Source organism: Gymnogyps californianus, chromosome 1 (genome assembly GCF_018139145.2).
Source record: "Gymnogyps californianus isolate 813 chromosome 1, ASM1813914v2, whole genome shotgun sequence".
NCBI lineage: Eukaryota > Metazoa > Chordata > Aves > Accipitriformes > Cathartidae > Gymnogyps > Gymnogyps californianus.
In genome coordinates, this window is record NC_059471.1 from 166,152,385 (window position 1) to 166,171,267 (window position 18,883).

Genomic DNA, 18,883 nt, shown 5'->3' on the forward strand with positions numbered 1-18,883 from the left:
TATATCTTTTTGCAAGAAACTGATTTTCTGTACTAGTGCTTTCATGAAACGTTAGATACAATAAGCCCCTAAATCCCATGCCGCCTGAACTTAAAAATAATCTTGTTGGACATAGTTATATTTTTCCAACTTAAACCTCATGATAGTGTTACCTAGCTCTTCAGTAATGCCTATACAGTGTTATCTTTCAGTCTTTTCACAGGCTTAAATGAATTATCTGGACTAAACCCACTTAGTAGGTGTTAGTGTGAACCTGCTCTCCAAACATACCGTCTCACATGTCACTAACTCTGTGGGTATTCTGATTGCTAAGTCGATAGTAAACTAATATGAAAAGAAAACAATTTGAAGCAGGCATATTGGAGGAATAAAACTGCAGATGGGTCTTTAAGCCCTGTTGTCAGATATAGCATTGGATATGTTAATAAAACAAGAAATGACATGAACAGCTAATCTCTTTTCAAATTAAATTCTGAACCATCTGACCACATGTGGATAGGCATGTGTTGAGCAATGTGCTTGCCTATCTTTTATTCAAATGGCTATTCTTCAGAGGATTTGCTCTTTTCCCCCACATTATTTGCTTACTATGAATAAAGCCAATTAGCAATTGTTGACAATACAGGGGGAAAAAAATCCCATGTAATATGTAAAATACCCTTACCAATTTTGAAAGCCTAAATTCTGAGGCCTCAATCTGGCAAGCAGGAAGGTAGGAAATAGAGCAATGCTGTGATGATGCTGGAGATGAGAATTTCTTAGAGACTGTCCTAAAATTGGGGAAGATTTCCCTCAGGATCCTTAGGAACACTACGCATTACACTACAATCAGCTTCAAGTATTAGCTGTTTCTTTGACTCTTTTTTTGCCCCTAAAGTAAACATGAAGTATGCATGTTTGTGTACATGTCTATTTGTGCTATTAAAATCTACTACACTTCATTTAGTTACATACATCCTCTTCTTTGGCAGATGACAGAACAGACATATAACAGTGGTTCATCACATCATAAAATGTTTTCCTGAAGGAACATCAGATATTACAACAGTAATCCTATAAAGAATTTTTAAAGAGCTTCTTTGGAGGAACAAGTTATGAATGCAATTCTTAGAAGCAATATAATTACATTTTTAATTATATATATTTGATGTGCATTTTTCCAGTTATAATAATTATCCTGACATGTAAGGTCAAAAGAAAAAGTATTTTCTGTAATGTTTCATTTACAATTCTTAGCCATTTCTAGAAGCACAGTATGTATAGGCAATACTAATATTTATCTGACTGTCATCTTAGTCAACTCTGCTTTGCTGTTTTGGTTTTTTTTAGTAAGCTGGAAGCAAAATAACTCCTTAACTTGTAGTGTGACCATTTGCAGAGACAGATCGTTTTAGTTTTTACACTGTCAGCATGCCTTGTATTGTTCCCTTATCTTTCCTTTGGACATTTGGTAAATAAGATTGACCAAGCTCTGGAGGGATGCTCATGAAAACTTCATCAGTCAGAAGAATTGCCATTGCAAGATAAGGGCTATGAGAAAAGAGCGCTAGGATGTTTCAGTCTTCAGTTCCTCACAGTATTGTTTGTGGTACAATTTTCTTTCACTCTGTGAATGTACTTAAACTGTTTGTAGCATTATTTAGAATATTCTATCTTACATTTCAATCTATCTTTCTTTTCTTGTTATGTCCTCTTATTCATATTTAATAGCTTTTCTGCTTCTTTTCCTTAGCAGAATGTTTGTATCTTTTAGAAAGCTTTCTGCTCACCTGCTGTATTTCTGAGCCCTATGTGAGATGATTAGAACTGAAGGAAATGGCAAAAAAATGCCTGTTTTTTTTAAGGAACTTTTAGTCCTCCGAGCATACTTAGTGAGCTCCAGTTAAAAAAAAAAAAATCTATTTGTATTGCATACCAACCAGTAACGAAGAACTTTTATCTGTTTTCTTTTCTCCGAAGACCATTCTGAAATAAAAGACAATTTTTATTTCTCTTTCTTACTCTCTCTGCATGTAACTCAACTACATCTTTTTCTATTTGCTGTTCCTTGCTATCCAGTTGTAATGCTACTAGCATTGCTGTAATAAATCTCTCTTTTTATTTTGTTCCGCTCTGTATAAAAAATGGTCTATATGGGTGGGAAAACAAGCCTTCTGTACCTCTGGTGAATATCCAACAACTAGGGCAGAGTCAGTCTCACTCATTAGCTAATTAACTGGGTATTTTATTACCTGCTGTAGTTGAACAATGTAAAAAAACCACATATCAGAGTACATTGCAGTTGGTAGTATTCTTGCGGAAAATGAAAGTTTGATGCCATTTAGTGAAAGGAGAAAATTCAACCTAGATCTCCCTCATTCTGGAATAGCTGCTATCATTTTGTTCAAAATGGAGATGATATCATGAGTTCCAGACTTTTGATTCTAGCCTCAAAAACCTTTTTTAGCAGGAACTAGTCAATAAATCTGAGACACTTTCATGAATGACTGACTAGATCTTACTATAAACCAAGATGAAATATTTACGTCTGTTTTTTTCCTATGTTATTGAATAACTTCTATACAGCTAGTTTGATAGTTTGTAATTAGATAAGAATTCAAAAAGATACTGGCAAGTTTGAAAAAATTTAAAAATATTCCTTGCTCTCAGGAGCATTTCTACACTTTGGTAGAAATTAATAATTGCACAAATTTGGGATTTAATAAATAATATAAATTGAAACTGTCAAGAGGTTTCTTTGAAAATCTATAGAAACACTATATATTATAGCTAATTTTGTATTTGGTCATACAAGTTCTGTATATGAGTGTTCATTTTGTATTTCTAGTTGTAATGTAACTCTAATTGTAAAGTTGTATAGATTGAAAGGGGTGGCTTTTTTCCATTTCTAATTGTTACATAGTGAGAGACTCTTATCTTCTTAGAGGTACGCAGAGGATTCACTGAGAGTTTGGGCTTATTCAGGTGAAGAACATAGGGGCAGATGGCCAAGTCTGTGGAAGATACAAAGCTGTACCCTGAAAATAATGTCAGAACTGTCAGAGACCCAAATGAATAAATTCTCATAAGTTTAACAAAAACAGGACATAAACTAAAAAGCATTACAAAGGTTGGCCTGAGTAAGAGTAAAGTTTTAGCTACCCTGTATCATGTTTGACAAGGACAAAATATGAATGCCTTTGGGAACTGTGTAATTGCAAAAAAAAAAATGCATACTGACACTTCTTCAGAATGTCATTACAGCCTTCAACTATTTGCAGCCCAAGGTCCTCCTAAGCCCAAGGTCCTCCTGGATGTTTCCTGTGTATTACATAACATAGATTTATGTTCTATGGATTTATCCATTCTCCATTAAAATTTTTGCACCCACAAGATATTATTGCAAGGAGTTCCACACTTAACTAAATATCTAATCCCCATGAGGGGGTTGCACCTTTTGTTTCCAATAATTTAAACAATTCAGAACGCTGAAAATTGGGTCCATTGTTTACGTTCTAGAGCTTTCATTTGTCTGACTTGCACCCAGCAGATTGTGACACCAGCTGATGCCAATTTTCTGCATTTCAGCAGCACTGTTCATAGAACTAAGATTCTTAATTCCTGAGACATAGAATAATTTTCTTTTGGATCATGGCTTTTTTTTCTAGTTACGGATATTTTTGTTATATCAAGAGAAGGCCTTTGTTAAATGATTTGAAAGAAAAGTCTTATTTCCAATTTTTTTGATGTTTTGTAGAGCTCATTAGTGGTTATTTACTGTTGGTACATTTACAAGAATGAAAGTATTGAAGACTTACTCAGTAGCGGCATTATTTATGTATGTTATTTCTTAATATTTAAGTCATGCTGAAGTACCCTGTTAAGAACGAACTCTGAGTTGATCTTGTACAGCTCACAAGGAATAATATTACTCATCTCCGAAGGATTTTATTTTTAAGAAAATACTTAAGAATTGCTGGCTCCAGACATATCTCATAGGAAAGGCAGGATTCTCTATAATCCTCCCTCCCCAGAATCCATATTGGTCACAGTAGAGACAACACACATCTCGTGTCATCAAAAAAATCAAAAACAGAGTTCTGCGTAGTCTTACCAAGGAGTTTGTAATGCTATCTGCAGTCTCTTTTTTAATGTCTTGAATAGCTTGTAGCTTTGATAATAAGATCCATGCTTCTGGTATCAGTTAGGCTTTACGTGGCTGTAGAGCAGTATGTCCTTGCACAATTGTTTGCAAGATGCTTCCTTGTCAAGAAAGAAGAATCTCCATGCAAAACCTCAAGCTATACGTGAAAAACCAAGCACATCATACAAAAAATAAGTTCATTGTAGCATTTTTAGTACCACTTTATTTAAAATCTAGTTTAGTTTAAATTCAACTTAGTTGAATTCTCTGGGGCCCAGTATGCTTACTTTTTTCAATTTAAAGTTTTTCTTCAAATATAATGCTCCCCTAGCAGCTTTTAATTTATCAAGCTATCAAGGTATCAGACATATTTGTACATATTCATGCTTGAGAGCTGTCTTGTTACTGTTATCCTTAGTTGACATGAGCTATAATCAGGAGAAAGGTAGATGTAGGTTTGTGCAGTTTTCATGTTCACTGGATTCCATAGAATACTATAAACCAATACTATAATTCAATAATAATTCAATATTGCAATAGAAATAATTAAATAATAAATGATTAAAAGTTAATTTACTTTTATGTTACTAGTTTTGGTGCTCCCCATAACAGGAGAGCGGGGTGGTTGTTGGAGATTTTTGTTTCTGATAAATGGGTTTAAACTATGAAAAAACTACATTTACATATGCAACAGTCCACTAAGAGGCAGTTTAATATTGTTATTACTGAGGCAAAAGTAAAAACCAGGTATCCTTCAAATGAATCCTGTATATCATATACTTGCTGGATCTTAAAGTATTGTCTTAGAATGTTTAGTGGCACCTTAAAAATGGTGGAAGAACAAATCATGTGTATTTTCTACAAAAAAAGTCAACAAAGGTATAGTGCCTCACATTGAAGCCCATCTTCCTATTTAATTTCAGCCCGAAGGAATACAGTTCATGCACTCTGAGATTGCTCCAGGATGTGAACCAAAACACAATTAATGGGAACTGTCAGGAGATTTCCCATCTAAACTAAAACACCTGTAAGCCTTCAGTATAAAACAGCTCCTATTAACCACGAAAGAATCAGAAGAATGAAAACAGTGAGAAAGGAGAGACTGTGAATATTTCAGCTATAGAAAAAGCTCTGATTGGCCCTTTTACCATGTCAAATATCAGAAAGCCTGACTGAGATACAGGTTTTGTAAAACCAAGCTTATTGTTTTGCTTTGCTTTTCTGAGATAAATTCCAGGAAAGCCAATTGTTAAACCCATAAATATTCAGTTATCTGAATTATTTTCTGTTTATTCAAGCAATTAGAATAACCCTACCTGCTTGCTAGCTCACTTGCATCCCTCTGAAAAAGTGAGATGATACTCATAATTGCCCTCCTCTCCCTTCTCCTGTGGATGGTATCCTATGCCGTCTACATAGGCAAGAGAAAGGCAACACCAAAAAAGAGAGAAATGGGCTAACAACATAAAAAAGAAAAATACTGCTAAAAATACAGGTTCGGGGAACAGGGAAGACTGTTTTTCCCTGTATTACCAGGCATTTTTCACAAAGGTAAAAACATACATTATTTCTCTTGAGCAACGTGAACTGCATGGACTATACTATCCCAACTTTTTTGTAGCTTAGGAGGTAGTTTTGTATCATGACCACAGAATAATAAATATTCATCAGAATTTTTTTTCATATTGTAAAATGCTGTGGTCTGTCCATCTTTGCTTTCCCTTTCTGAGTGATGTACTCCCCTTCAGAGCTTACCATACTCTAATAATTCCTATAGGCAAAAAAACCCCGATGATGTCATTAAAAGTCAGTGGAATTGACAGCCCATATCTTCCTACGTGGTGTATCTACGTGTTGTCACGGGAAGTTCTCCTTGGACAGTATATCACTTACTCAGTAGTACTCAGACAATTTAGGCAGGCAGCTACATTTTGGTGGTTTAACAAGTAGCTGGTCCTCATCTGATCTGCTGTATCTTCATGCTTTTACTCTGCAGCAAATGTTAAATTAATCTACTTCACGGTAAAATAGATATAGAGTATACTGTTCCTTACCATCCATGTAGGAGTGCTAAGACTATACACATGGCCAGTTACTACAAGAGCATTGATGCTCAGGTGACATGTTGCCCCTTATCATGTATCTATACTTCGAAAAAGGATGGGGAAATGGAAATATCACTAATCTCAATTACAGATAAGGTGAGCAGCATCAAAGTACTAAGTGCCTTGCTTAATTCTGAATAAAAATTTTGGAACAGACCTTTTTCAAGTTCCAATGAAGTGTCATAATCAGACTTATGACTATTTCAGGATTTCAGAAAATTCTGAACTGATATATTCTTTCTCTCAAGAGTGTTCTTCCACAGTATAGCAGCAATTGAAACATCACCTATAGCAACAGTAGCCATGGGGAAATATTTTTTCTCCAGCAGTGAAAGCAAACCACTATCACAAAATGTAGTACGTACAATAATATCAAAGCAAGAATATCTCACAATGGTGCTTGCCTGGAATCTTGATGAAGTATATGCTTTTAATGCATATTTTAGGTTTTTAGATTTTTAAATGACATCTGTTTGAGTTTAATAATGTCGTGTATTTTGGTCTAGGCTACTCTGCCTCTTATTACTCCATGGATGATATTGGGTTTCTTTAAATACTTACGTCAGCTACATAAATAATCAGCACAACTACTTTAGAAAGTATCATATAGTTGTTTCCTTTCTTCACCTTTTGGGATTTAAATAATCACAGATTATTATGTCTTGAATGATTTTTTATCTTCTCATTATAATTAGGTATTGTGTTGTGTTTTCTTTATGGGAGCTTTTTTTCTTTTTATGGGAGCTATATGCACTCTTCTTAGTACTTACAAACCAGGCTTCGTTATTGGATATGCACTTTCCTTCTGTTCTGTTCTTTTGTGTCACAACCAGTAAGACCACTCATGCTACTAAACACCATGTTTATATACTGATACTGAGCTACAACAATTTTGACCAAAGGAAAGCCCGCCCATCAGTCTGTATATAATTAAGTTCTGGCTCAACACTACAGACAACAGATATTGTATGATTAGCATCCTATCTGTAAGCAAATTAAGCTTAAAGAATTAATTACTAAGTACTGTCACTGAAATAGTATTAGGAAATAAATACACAGAATAGTAAAAGGACATTAACTATATTTCACAGCTATTAGTCATTTTAGTCCTAAATCTGATAACTCAAGGATAACAACACTGATGACACAGGAAAAAAAGATATTTTTATGTTTCTGAGCAAATAATTTTTCATCTAATAGAAATTTATTTCTTAGCATTCGTTACACCCCTCGTTTATTCCCTGGAAACTTGAGAGCTAAGCTTGAAATAAACTAAAGATATGGCATTAGGTCCAGTGGTTCTCTTAAGTAAATGTCAATGATATGGTTATGCTAACATCTGATGAAAAATTTAAAAGTATTTTGTATTCTGACTTAGGAATACTGTCGCCTGTCAAAACTTTATGAGAAAGAACAAGAAAAATGAGATAGGTCAAAAAGAGGAGAGAGAAGAGAAAGCGAAAGCAAATAGTCAGCAGCTTGGTGGTTAGGGTACTTACCTACGCTATAAAATCGTTCTTTCAAGTACATGAGCTGAGCAGGGATTTAAACCTCTGTTTTCCACATCACTAATGGATACCTCAAACTCCTGGTCTTGTAGGTTCATATGTTCTCAAGTTTCATCCATGCATTCTTTTCTGGAGCTGAGAAATCTTTCGCCAGGAAAGCGTTATGGAAACCAGCAACTACATCTCATGAATCTTTTGTTAGATGAATTAACATTTTCCACCAAAAAGAGCAGAAAATTATGTGAAAAAGTCCTAAATCATCCTTTTCTGTAAAATCAAATAAATGCAGTTACATCATCTTACAAGACAGACAAAATAAATTGCTGCTGGTTTTTAATGGATATAGCAAATTGTTCTGCATGCTACCACTCATTCATTCATAACCTGAAACATAAATTAGCCTTTTTATAAAAGAATTTTAATTACATGTTGTAGTTACATATTCTGTATTATTCTTTGAAGTCACTGCATAGACCCAAATGTGCAAAAATGTTTTGCAAAATAAAATATTTGGTAAGATATCTATGGTTATGACTATCTTCAGAAGATGTCATAGAATATTTGATACCGACAATAGATGAAATTCAGTAAGAAATGTGTTTAAAATGCTGGTTACCAGTTAAAATTCTCTAAGAGCCTGATCCAAAGCTTATTGGTATTAGTGGAAATATTCATACTGAGTTTAGCAGATTTCAGATAGAATCAGACTCCAACACATTAAAAATTGCTAGTGTGGAAGAGCTTTTTCTTTCTAAAAACAGTGGAGGCAAATACATTAGTTCAAAACCAGTGGGATATCATTCTGAACTAAATCTATAATTCTAAAGTAGAACATGTGCATGATAGGTCTGAACAGTGATTTAAAACAGATTTGAATTGGACTGGCACATTTAACTGACAAGACTTGGGATTATTCTGTGCTCTAAAAAAGCATTTAAATCTGCATGCTTCCTGTTTTTCTAAGGCTAGAGATCAATTTGGGGCATTTTAGCACAGTACATCACTTATTTCTGTTTCAGATTCTAAAAATTGCTTTGAAGTATATGCCAGAAGCAAAATTATTTCTGCCCATAGATGAAATAACTCATTCTCTGTGGCTTCCTCAGACGTGGAGTCAATCTCTGCTCAGGAAAAATATCATTTTTAAAAATAGAATAATATGAAGCTCCTAATTTTAAGTTTAGCACTTAGCATTCAGAAAACATTATGGGCTAAATTGTGGCACATAGTCACAAGCTCTTCTGACGGAGGCGCATCAAAGATGATCTGTCTCAGTTGGGCACAATCTGCTCTGGGAAACAGGGAAAGAGGAGAGTCTGTTGTCCATTGCACATTATGCCAATGAAGAAGTTTACTTGAATCGTGCAGGACAGGTGGTTATTAGAAAAGCATGGGGGTGTTAGAAAACTTTGTTCCATTTCCAGTATTTTTGACCCCTTCTTAAGAGTGCAAGTTCATGGAAAATAATTTGGAGCCTGTTACCTCCTTGCCCGGTATTCTCAGATATTTAATGTAAAACATGCCAAAAGAAAAGACGATTGGTTTATCTCTTCAGTCCCTAGCATGAAAAGAGTTCAGGGAGAGTTGCTGTCTGCTGTTCTTGAACAGCTGTCTTGCTAGGTGGTGTAAGGTCTTATGGCAGGCTTTCACACATACACAGAAGATCAGGAGCAGTACACAGTCTGGCCCTGTGTAGATTCAGAGCAGTATATAAATAGAAAATGTAGAATTATGTTGTATTTGAAAGATACATTTAGTTCAGACCATCACAGCTATAGTCACCTTACTACTGTCTGGTTTTCAGAACATTTTCTTACCAATTTTCTGCATAACTCTGAATTCTGAAATATTATGAGATCGTTGCAATGAAGCGTTACATCATCATCTTTATTGCTGAGGCATTGAGGGTCAATTATATCTTCCTATGTTAGTATAGATTATAAGGAGATTTCAAATAAAGTGAAAGCAGGGCATGTTATCACTAAGGATAGGATCTCTGGATCATGCTGGAGACAGTTCTAGAGTTGTCCAGGATACCAAAAAGGTTTCATCAGTGGCTAAAGTGGATGTTTGAAGCTATTCATTTTGCCACCCTTCTATTCACAGCCTTCCCAGATTTAGTGCAACTCCCACAATCCCTTCCTGGCTTGAGGTTGAGAGGACACATTTTCTTTTAATGACCCACCATTGGAGCTTTTGTCTGCATAAAACATTAGTGAATTTGGTTGATGATATAAAATCTAAAGTACAGTTGAGAATAACTATATTAAACATGTGGAAATTAATCTGACATTCTTTTCTGAGCATCCAGATTTCTGGAATGAGTAAACTGGATGCACTGCTAAATGCTTTAGAATACCATGTATGAGGAAGTGTAACAACATGGAAGACGCTTACCCAAAATTTGAAAGGTGTTTGCACTGTTTAATGGTATGTGGCGTAATGTTTGGGAAATGAAGGTATATAGAATATTCTCTTATGGGATTATCTTTTGGTGACTTTGAACTTCTATCTGGACCCAGAAATGCACAGTAAATGTGAAGGCTGTTTTGAAAAGTGTGGTTAACAATATAAATATACCTTTCCAATAAGGTATTTACTAAAGCTGTTTGAAGCTCAAAGCCTGAATAAGCAAAACAGATGCAAAAGTTGTCCCAATTACGGTTCAAGTGTGATTCTGCATTTTTTTTTTATAATTAGATAGCATATTGGAATTATAGAATTGCGATAAAGAAAGATTTGGTGAAAACTGTGCTGCCCTGATATTTTGCAAAGAGTTACTGAAAATAAGTTAAGTGTGAAGCATTTCCCAGATGGTAAAAATTCACTCCAAGGAATTTAAATTGATACTCAAAATGTTGCTGTGTTCATGAAGCTCCTTTTGCATCTTTAAAAAGAAAATTGCAATGTACTCTAATCACTGCCAATTGTACTGTAATTTATTACAGGGAAGATTAAATGAACACAAAAATTGCAGGTGGAAATTTGATCTCTCCCTGCATTAAAAGCTTGCAGTATAATATCCTCATCTTTCAAGTCTTGACCTATTTTTGCTATATTATCATGAAACTGAGCTTTCTTCAGGGAAATATCAGTAAAACATTATGCCCTTATGAAACAACTGTCAGTGTTAATTTAGTTACAGAGATATTTCCTTCAGTGTAAGCAAGATTTCTTATGATCTCGTGATGTAAGTATTAGTTTCTAAAAAATATTTTTAACCAAAGGACTCATTATTGTATTTGAAATATTTGAGTCAGTTTAGGATAACAATCTAATATAAACCTTTCTTCAAATTCCTTAACATTGCAATAGTCTTACCGGTTTAAATTGTTTTGCTAAAATACTCAATTGAGGGTTACCACTGGACTTCTTTTTTTTCCAAATTTTGCATAACATTTTGTTATCTAACATTTGATGTGTGCTTTATGCAAACTGAGTCAATGCAAGTAATGCTTACTTGATTAAAGAACAGAAACATACAGATTTAATTTGGTATTATCAGCATAATAATCAGAACTAATTCATATAATAAATGGCACATTCTTTGTCAAATGTGACTTACATTGAAAAAACAAAATTAAGTACCTCCATAATTAAAATATCTATAAACTCAATGCAGAGAAAGATTTTTCTAAGTTAAGCAAATACTTGTACATGCTCCTGCATAGACATGCCCTGTTTCCCCAGGATTTCCAACACAGAACTTCAATGTTTTATGAAAAACAAGCAAGAGCAAGAGGACTTCAGCTGTGGCTGATCCTAATTCTCTCCTTGCTCATGCATCATTCAGAAGCTGATCACAGTTTCACCCATATAGGTCACAATAGTTTGTCTATCTAAAATGCTAAGCAAGGGAAGTATATTATTTAATTTCTATGGCAGAAAAATAGGTGACACTGCTCATAATCTGCTGAATAGCTTCCATTGTGTTCTTCAGAGGTAGCTGCCTGTTAGTGGTAGTTAAAATGTGTTTCATGGTGTTTGGATCAAAGCAGTTGTACAAATGACTGTGCTTCTAATTATTAATTTATTTCTGTGCATTTTGCAAGGAGAATTATTTCACACATTTCTGTGTACAGATAGTACAGCATTGTGAAAGCAAGTAATGTAAGCCTTTCAGTTTGTGATAGTGAGAAATGAAGGTGCTGTTTAAAGAAGATTGTTCTGGTTTTGTTTTTTTAAAGCTGACAGTGAAATAGTAGAGGAAAACCTGAAAAATGGAGAGATCAATCCAATTCATTTTATAAAGCAGCCAAAGATGAGGTTCTCACAGCAACCATATTTTAAAATAAAAAAGAAATACAGAAGTATTAATTTCCATTTCTCTTAAAAGCTGAAATATGGATCCAGACTTCTTGGGCATTTATGTCAAATAAAGAGAGCAGGAAAGGCATATATCCAACAGTAGAGGAATATGTCTGACTGTAAGATAACCTGTGACACACCAGTAAACTAATAATTGTTTTATCTTTAAAGAGACATAAGCTCATGTCTACATTAAGCATAAAATGTGAAATGCAGGCACTATAGTAGGTGACATTTATTGTCAGATTTCTTATTAGTGGAAATCATACATAAAAAATCAAGTATGTATTTTTAGCATGTAGCTGAGAAACTGGGTTAAATGCTGATTCTTAGAATTTTACATTTAAACAAGCTATGTAAAGAAGAGCTGTTAGCAGCTTCAGTGTCTACTTTAATGTTTGCCACATTGCTATGATTTAGATTATTCTTCTGTGTTTGATGTTTTGAAAATTACTTGTTCTAAGACATAGTCCCTGGGAATTAATCACTGTTTTCCTAACATCTTTATCACTGATCTTCTGGTCTTTAGATGGAGCCCCTCCCTTTCTAAAACACAAGGAATGACCATGCATCTGCTATTTTTCTAATTCAACTGAATACGCTAAATGCTGAGCTCTTGGCTGTGAACCCGTGTCGACTCTTCAATTGCTTGTATTGTCCTTCTAGCTTAACATACCCTGACTACATTTCCTTCTGTGTTAAATGATATGCATTTGTTCAAGTGAAATTCAGAGTATCTAGGAAGACTACACTCTTTAAGATACAGCTGTAGAATGTTTGCTAAAATTAGAGCTAGCTTTGTTGTAAATACTACTTTTAAAATACTATGGGGGAAGTAATATTAATGCTACAATTAATATTCTTTATTCCATTACTAATGCATATTTAAATAGTGCAAGTATAGATTACTGGAATTTTTTTTGGTGAGACATCACCAGAACCACATCAGCAAAATGAAAAGTGGTACCAGGACTGTGCTATGACTACCTTGATTTGGTACAATAGTACTAGTGTTTAGATTGCAGTGATTTTATAAAGCCTGTGCTTTGCTGTTCAGGACATCAGCTGGGTAATTCAGCTCAAGAAGAGCACTGACGTAAAACTGTCTGTGAAATTAAGAAGAGAGTGGCTTCCATAGATCTTGCACCTATATCACAGAAATTAATCCAAAATATTTTAATGCTTTGCTTATTATGAAAATGTTGCTAAATATCAATGAGTATTTTTGTCTGAACAGTGAGTTTAAAATTCAGCTTCCTTCATGTTTCAATGCATTTTGGAAATAATATGAGTTGTTGATATCAGTTCTTTTCCAATTTTGTTGGCGTAAAAGACGCATCGAAACCAGACAGTTTTTCTGATCTTATGTAAAAACGTACTACTGCATAAACTGGATACTGATTCTGAATTAAGTGGATTCCCATTCAGTGAGATTACTTTTTCCATGTTTTGTTTCATCGCAGTGGAGCTGGGTTGCCTAAGCAACCGGTAAAATACCAGGACTGGGACGTGGCTGATGCTTTCTTCCTCTCTCCTAGCCTGACCGCAGTCAGTGCTGTGCAGAGCTCCCAGTCTTGAGTGCCCATGTAAGGAAAGCATTGCCCATCACGCTTTACAAAGCGTAAAGTGAATAAACTCCCCTGGACTAGACAAACCCTGTGCTGTTCCAGGTTGAGGGGTCTCCTAGGAAATATGGAGCTGGAGCTGTTGCATCGGATGAGGTCAGAGAACCAAGGGCGCACATCTGAGGACGTGAAGCTTCATTAGCTCTGTTCTCATAGGGGAAGTTATCAGGGAGGAAAGTGAAGCACCGAGAAGTGGTGTGACTTGGTGGGAGACACACACAGAATATGCGTAATGTAGAGATGCGCAGCCAATCGCAAGCTCTTGTTAGAGCTTCACATTCTCTGCATACAGATCAAGTCTTGCCCAAAAGATGTGTAGCTCTGTGAAGCAGTGTTCCTGGGCAGGATATTTTCAGGAGTCCTGTTGGTGGTTTTCACATTTCAGCTATTGTTAGATAAAGAGGCACTTAACTGCTCCTCCTCGTGGATTAAACAGAAAGGGGACAGTAGGCCCAATACTTCAACAAAATTTATCAGTCTGATTTGTTTTGCTGCAAATTGAAAATGTCAAATTGTTTGAAGTAAGTCTCCTACTTCTGTTTAATCTACAGCAAAATTTCGTTGGTAGATTACATTGAAATATGTGGAAGATCAGAAATAACCATGTTATGTTCTTAACTTGTTCTTAAATGTATTAATTAGATTAAGTACTCTTCAGATCAGATGCTGTAATATGAAAAACAGAGAAATGATATATTAAAAAGATTTGGGGTTTTTGAGTTTATACAGTGAGAAAAGTTGAAATTCTTACACTAACATTGCCTTTCCTGGCTTTAAGTACGTGATATCTCACATTCATTTTTTAATCAATTTTTGTCATGCAATTTTATTCTTTTATTTGTTTATGAATATTTTCCACAGGGCTGTAATAGCAGATCTTATTTACTTCATTTTCAGTAAAAATTGAGGCAATAAGAAGGTATTTTAGGAAGATGCTTATATACAGTGAAAGGAAAAATGAAAACTTCTGTTCCTTTTTTAGTCCTCTTAGTGGTGAAGAAAATAAAATGTGAATTTAGCATAAATTAATGGAGCGTAACTTTCCTGCCTATGCAGATAAGGAACCCTGATGCTTTTAGCTCACTTGTTTGAGTGCACAGTTCTGGTACCTGGAGGGAGAGATGATGGTTTTAAGGGTTCCATTTTTCCTTTCCTCATCTTCCATCAGCTGTGAACCACAATGGTCCATAGTGTAACAGAGCACATTTTGCAGTCCTCAAAACATTAAAACACTGTGATGGGGGCTCTCTACAAGTTTTTCTTACATAGCCAGGCTGGAAGGAAGTATGAAAAAGCCGTGTCTCTGTTCAACATGTCTCTGCTACCAAAGAACTGTGTACAAAGGCAATTTATTACTTGAAAACAGCCCTTTTTGCTAAAGTACCTGATGATTTTGCTTTTTGCTTGTATAAACTTTCTTTTCTTTATGGGGAGTGTGGGGGGCATGGGGGGTGTGTCTTCTAAAACACTTAAAGATAAACTGAAAATCCAGACCTGTGGCTATTTTAGTATCGAGAGAAACAGTCTTTAGAGAGAGCAATCCGTGTACCAGTTCCATTTACGGGTGGCTTTGCTCACACACATGTTAAGTTGAAATTAACTGGTCAGCTCGAATTAATGAAGTTACCCATATACATAATTAGATATAAACCTGGTCTTTTTCTAGAAAAAATGTCAAAATACATTGCTTTTTCTTGAAAAAAAATTTTTTTTTTTACATTGTAAGTTTTTTGAAACACCACTAATTAACATAAGAAGTCCAGCCTATTTAAGAGGTAATTGCCAGGATATAGGATTGACAGCAAAATGAGTGCTTTTAGGTTTTTATCATATTAGCCCCTTCTACATACAGACTGAACAAATCTGGTTTATGTTCCTGATTGCTAATGAGAAATATTAATACACTTACTGCAGGGAAAAACACTGACTAATCACTTGCAGACCACATAATTGAAAAAAAGATCTATACTCAAATGTAAATACCAAACAAAATTGGATATATAGCTTTATTTAGTTTTCAATATTTGAAAGCTTAATAAACTGCATTTAAACCATGTACAGGTATGCATTCTATTTCTGAACAGTTTCATTATACAGTTTGCTTTTTAAAGACCTGTGTGTCTTCACAATGTGACATAAGTAAACATAATAAATAAACAGAAGACTTTGCATCCTGTTAAAACTCTACATATTAGTAGTGTGAACAGAATGGAAAAATGTAGCTTAATATAATACTAGACTTCCAAAATAAAGAGTGAAATGACTACATATCTGTTGCTGAAAAATTCCAGAGAATTCTGGCAGTTATACTTGTGTATTGCTAGGAAAAAATGAGTTGCTTCTAAAAATACTTTGACAATCTATTTTATTTACTAGCTATTCATTAAAGCCACAAATTTTAATTGTAATAAAAAGTATTAGCACTAAAACATAAAAAAACTAAAGCAAATGATCGTGTTAAGAAATACAGTCCTTAAATTTGTTCTGAGGCAGTATCATATATTCATTGACTTCTGTAGGCTTTGCACAAGGCTTCACATGCCAAAGTTAATGGCAGTTTATCATCATTTTATGTTTTCTCAGAAGCAGAATTATCACAAAATCATTGTTTTGTTGTCATTCATGTTATGTGTGAGAAATGTGACACTATGGAAATAATGAATATTATATTGAAAAGTGGCAGATGTTAACACCATATGGATTAGTCAGGAACTATTGTAACAGCTTCATGAATGTTAGGTATATCAGAGGATCCTCTGGGTATTTTCACCCAAAGAATTGTGTGGGAATGAAAGAGCCAATGTCATCTGAAGTATTCTTGATCTCTCCTACCAATTTACTGCAGCATGAGCTCTGTTTTTTGTACTGTGTGTCTTAAATTGTTTTGGGACCTATAGTTCATGGCATGTCTGCGGATGGTCTCTGAACTCTTCAGTACTGATGTTCTGCAGCACCAGTGCATGTTAAGAAAGACTAGATGCAGTGACCCCGTCCTGGGTTCCTTTGTGCAGCCTTTAATGATGGTATTCCTCCATCAGTGTCACATTCTCCTCTTGGAACTGAAGTTAATGGATGGTAGTTAATACAAATGACATGTTTTGGTACAGCACAAGCATCTTCTCTGTGAAGTTTTAGCCACTATTGGGATAAGAAAAAATGAGTCTTGGAAACCCAGAAGACAAAGACTTGGAAATAAAAAGCAATTACTCTGCGTTAATATAAATGTCCTTTTTCCCTCAATCCAAAGACAAACAGATGGTGCCCAATAAAGAAAGGGCTTGTAAGATAGTTTGATAATCTTTAACACTAATGGTAGTAGTAGTAGTAGTAGTAGTATAACAATATCAATGGATAAGGAATTAGCTGGATGGTCACACTCAAAGAGTTGCAGTCATCGGCTCGATGTCCGAGTGGAGACCAATGATGAGTGGCGTTCCTCAGGGGTCAGTACTGGGACCAGCACTGTTTAACATCTTTGTCGGCGACATGGACAGTGGGATTGAGTGCACCCTCAGCAAGTTTGCCAACAACACCAAGCTGTGTGGTGCGGTCAACACACTGGAGGGAAGGGATGCCATCCAGAGGGACCTTGACAGGCTTGAGAGGTGGGCCCGTGCAAACCTCATGAAGTTCAACAAGGCCAAGTGCAAGGTCCTGCACATGGATCGGGGCAATCCCAAGCCCAACTACAGGCTGGGCAATGAGCGGATTGAGAGCAGCCCTGAGGAGAAGGACTTGGGGGGTGTTGGTTGACGAGAAGCTCAACATGACCCAGCAATGTGCATTTGCATACCAGAAAGCCAACCGTATCCTGGGCTGCATCAAAAGAAGTGTGACCAGCAGGTCGAGGGAGGTGATTCTCCCCCTCTACTCCACTCTCGTGAGACCCTATCTGGAGTACTGCATCCAGCTCTGGGCCCCCCAACATAAGAAGGACATGGACCTGTTGGAGTGAGTCCAGAGGAGGGCCACGAAGATGATCCGAGGGCTGGAGCACCTCTCCTATGAAGACAGGCTGAGAGAGTTGGGGTTGTTCAGCCTGGAGAAGAGAAGGCTCCGGGGAGACCTTATAGCAGCCTGCCAGTACCTAAAGGGGGCCTACAAGAAAGCTGGAGAGGGAGTTTTTACAAGGGCATGTAGTGATAGGACAAGGGGGAATGGCTTTAAACTGAAAGAGGGTAGATTTAGACTAGATGTGAGGAAGAAGTTCTTCACTATGAGGGTGGTGAGGCACTGGAACAGGTTGCCCAGAGAGGCTGTGGATGCCCCATCCCTGGAAGTGTTCAAGGCCAAGTTGGATGGGGCTTTGAGCAACCTGGTCTAGTGGAAGGTGTCCCTGCCCATGGCATTGGCGTTGGAACTACATGATCTTTAAGGTCCTTTCCAACCCAAACCATTCTATGATTCTATGATCTAGTTCTTAAACATGTATTTATATTAATTATTTCCTATACCATCTTACAAAGGTTAGTATTGTCCCCATTTTACAATATTTCTGTATTGTACAATGAACATGTGAAGGTAAAACTGACAATTCATGAACTAGAAGCATATCATTTGTAGACCTGTGTAAGGACTAGTTAGTCCTGAGAGAGAGCACTAAATAGACAAAATGCACTAAATAGTCAAAAATTATATTGACAAACAAGACTGTATCTCAGATCTGAAATTCTGTTTTTGCATGACATTGCACTGTGGTATTAGGCTTACAATTGCATTCAGAGTTAGATAAAGCACATTACACAGCTGTGCAGCACTGGTGCTTGGTGTGCTTTCCTTGGTAGGGATGTCAGATAAGAAGTGTTAGAAAGCATGAGGATTGAGTCATTTTCTGGGAAGATGAAATGTGTAGCAGAGAGGAGGAGGCAGATGATATGGATTGGGATCATAATTTGGAGTGATGAGGGAAGACTGCACGGCACAGGGTTGATACCCTGTTTGGGAAGCTGGAGCTGTGCAGTGGGAAGATTAAGAACAGGGGTTTAGATGGAAGCTTCACAGATGCATTGATAGTGTCTTGACTCTCATATTTTTTAAGGTTAGCTCTCATAACAGAGGCGGGTATAAATTCTCAAGTGATGTGACTTTTCATATGGAATTAAATTCTTTAGGTCACTCAGGTGACCTTAAATCATATCAGCCTCTAGGCAATAAGCTCAATGACTGCCTAGTTACCTAGACATATATATAAGGAATTTATAATGTTATACGATA

At 35.9% G+C, this 18,883-nt stretch overlaps 1 protein-coding gene across 8 annotated transcripts in view; it reads left to right on the forward strand.

The window, feature by feature from the left end:
* ANKS1B (ankyrin repeat and sterile alpha motif domain containing 1B) overlaps positions 1-18,883 on the forward strand; it is a 450,932-nt gene that overhangs the window by 184,015 nt on the left and 248,034 nt on the right. For 5 of the 8 annotated variants that reach the window (XM_050896196.1, XM_050896204.1, XM_050896257.1 and 2 more), the window contains exon 13: positions 13,771-13,796. The exons of the other annotated variants lie outside the window; for them this stretch is intronic. In XM_050896196.1, the coding sequence (XP_050752153.1) occupies positions 13,771-13,796 (26 nt within the window). The remainder of the gene's footprint in view (positions 1-13,770; positions 13,797-18,883) is intronic. 8 annotated transcript variants of the gene reach the window in all.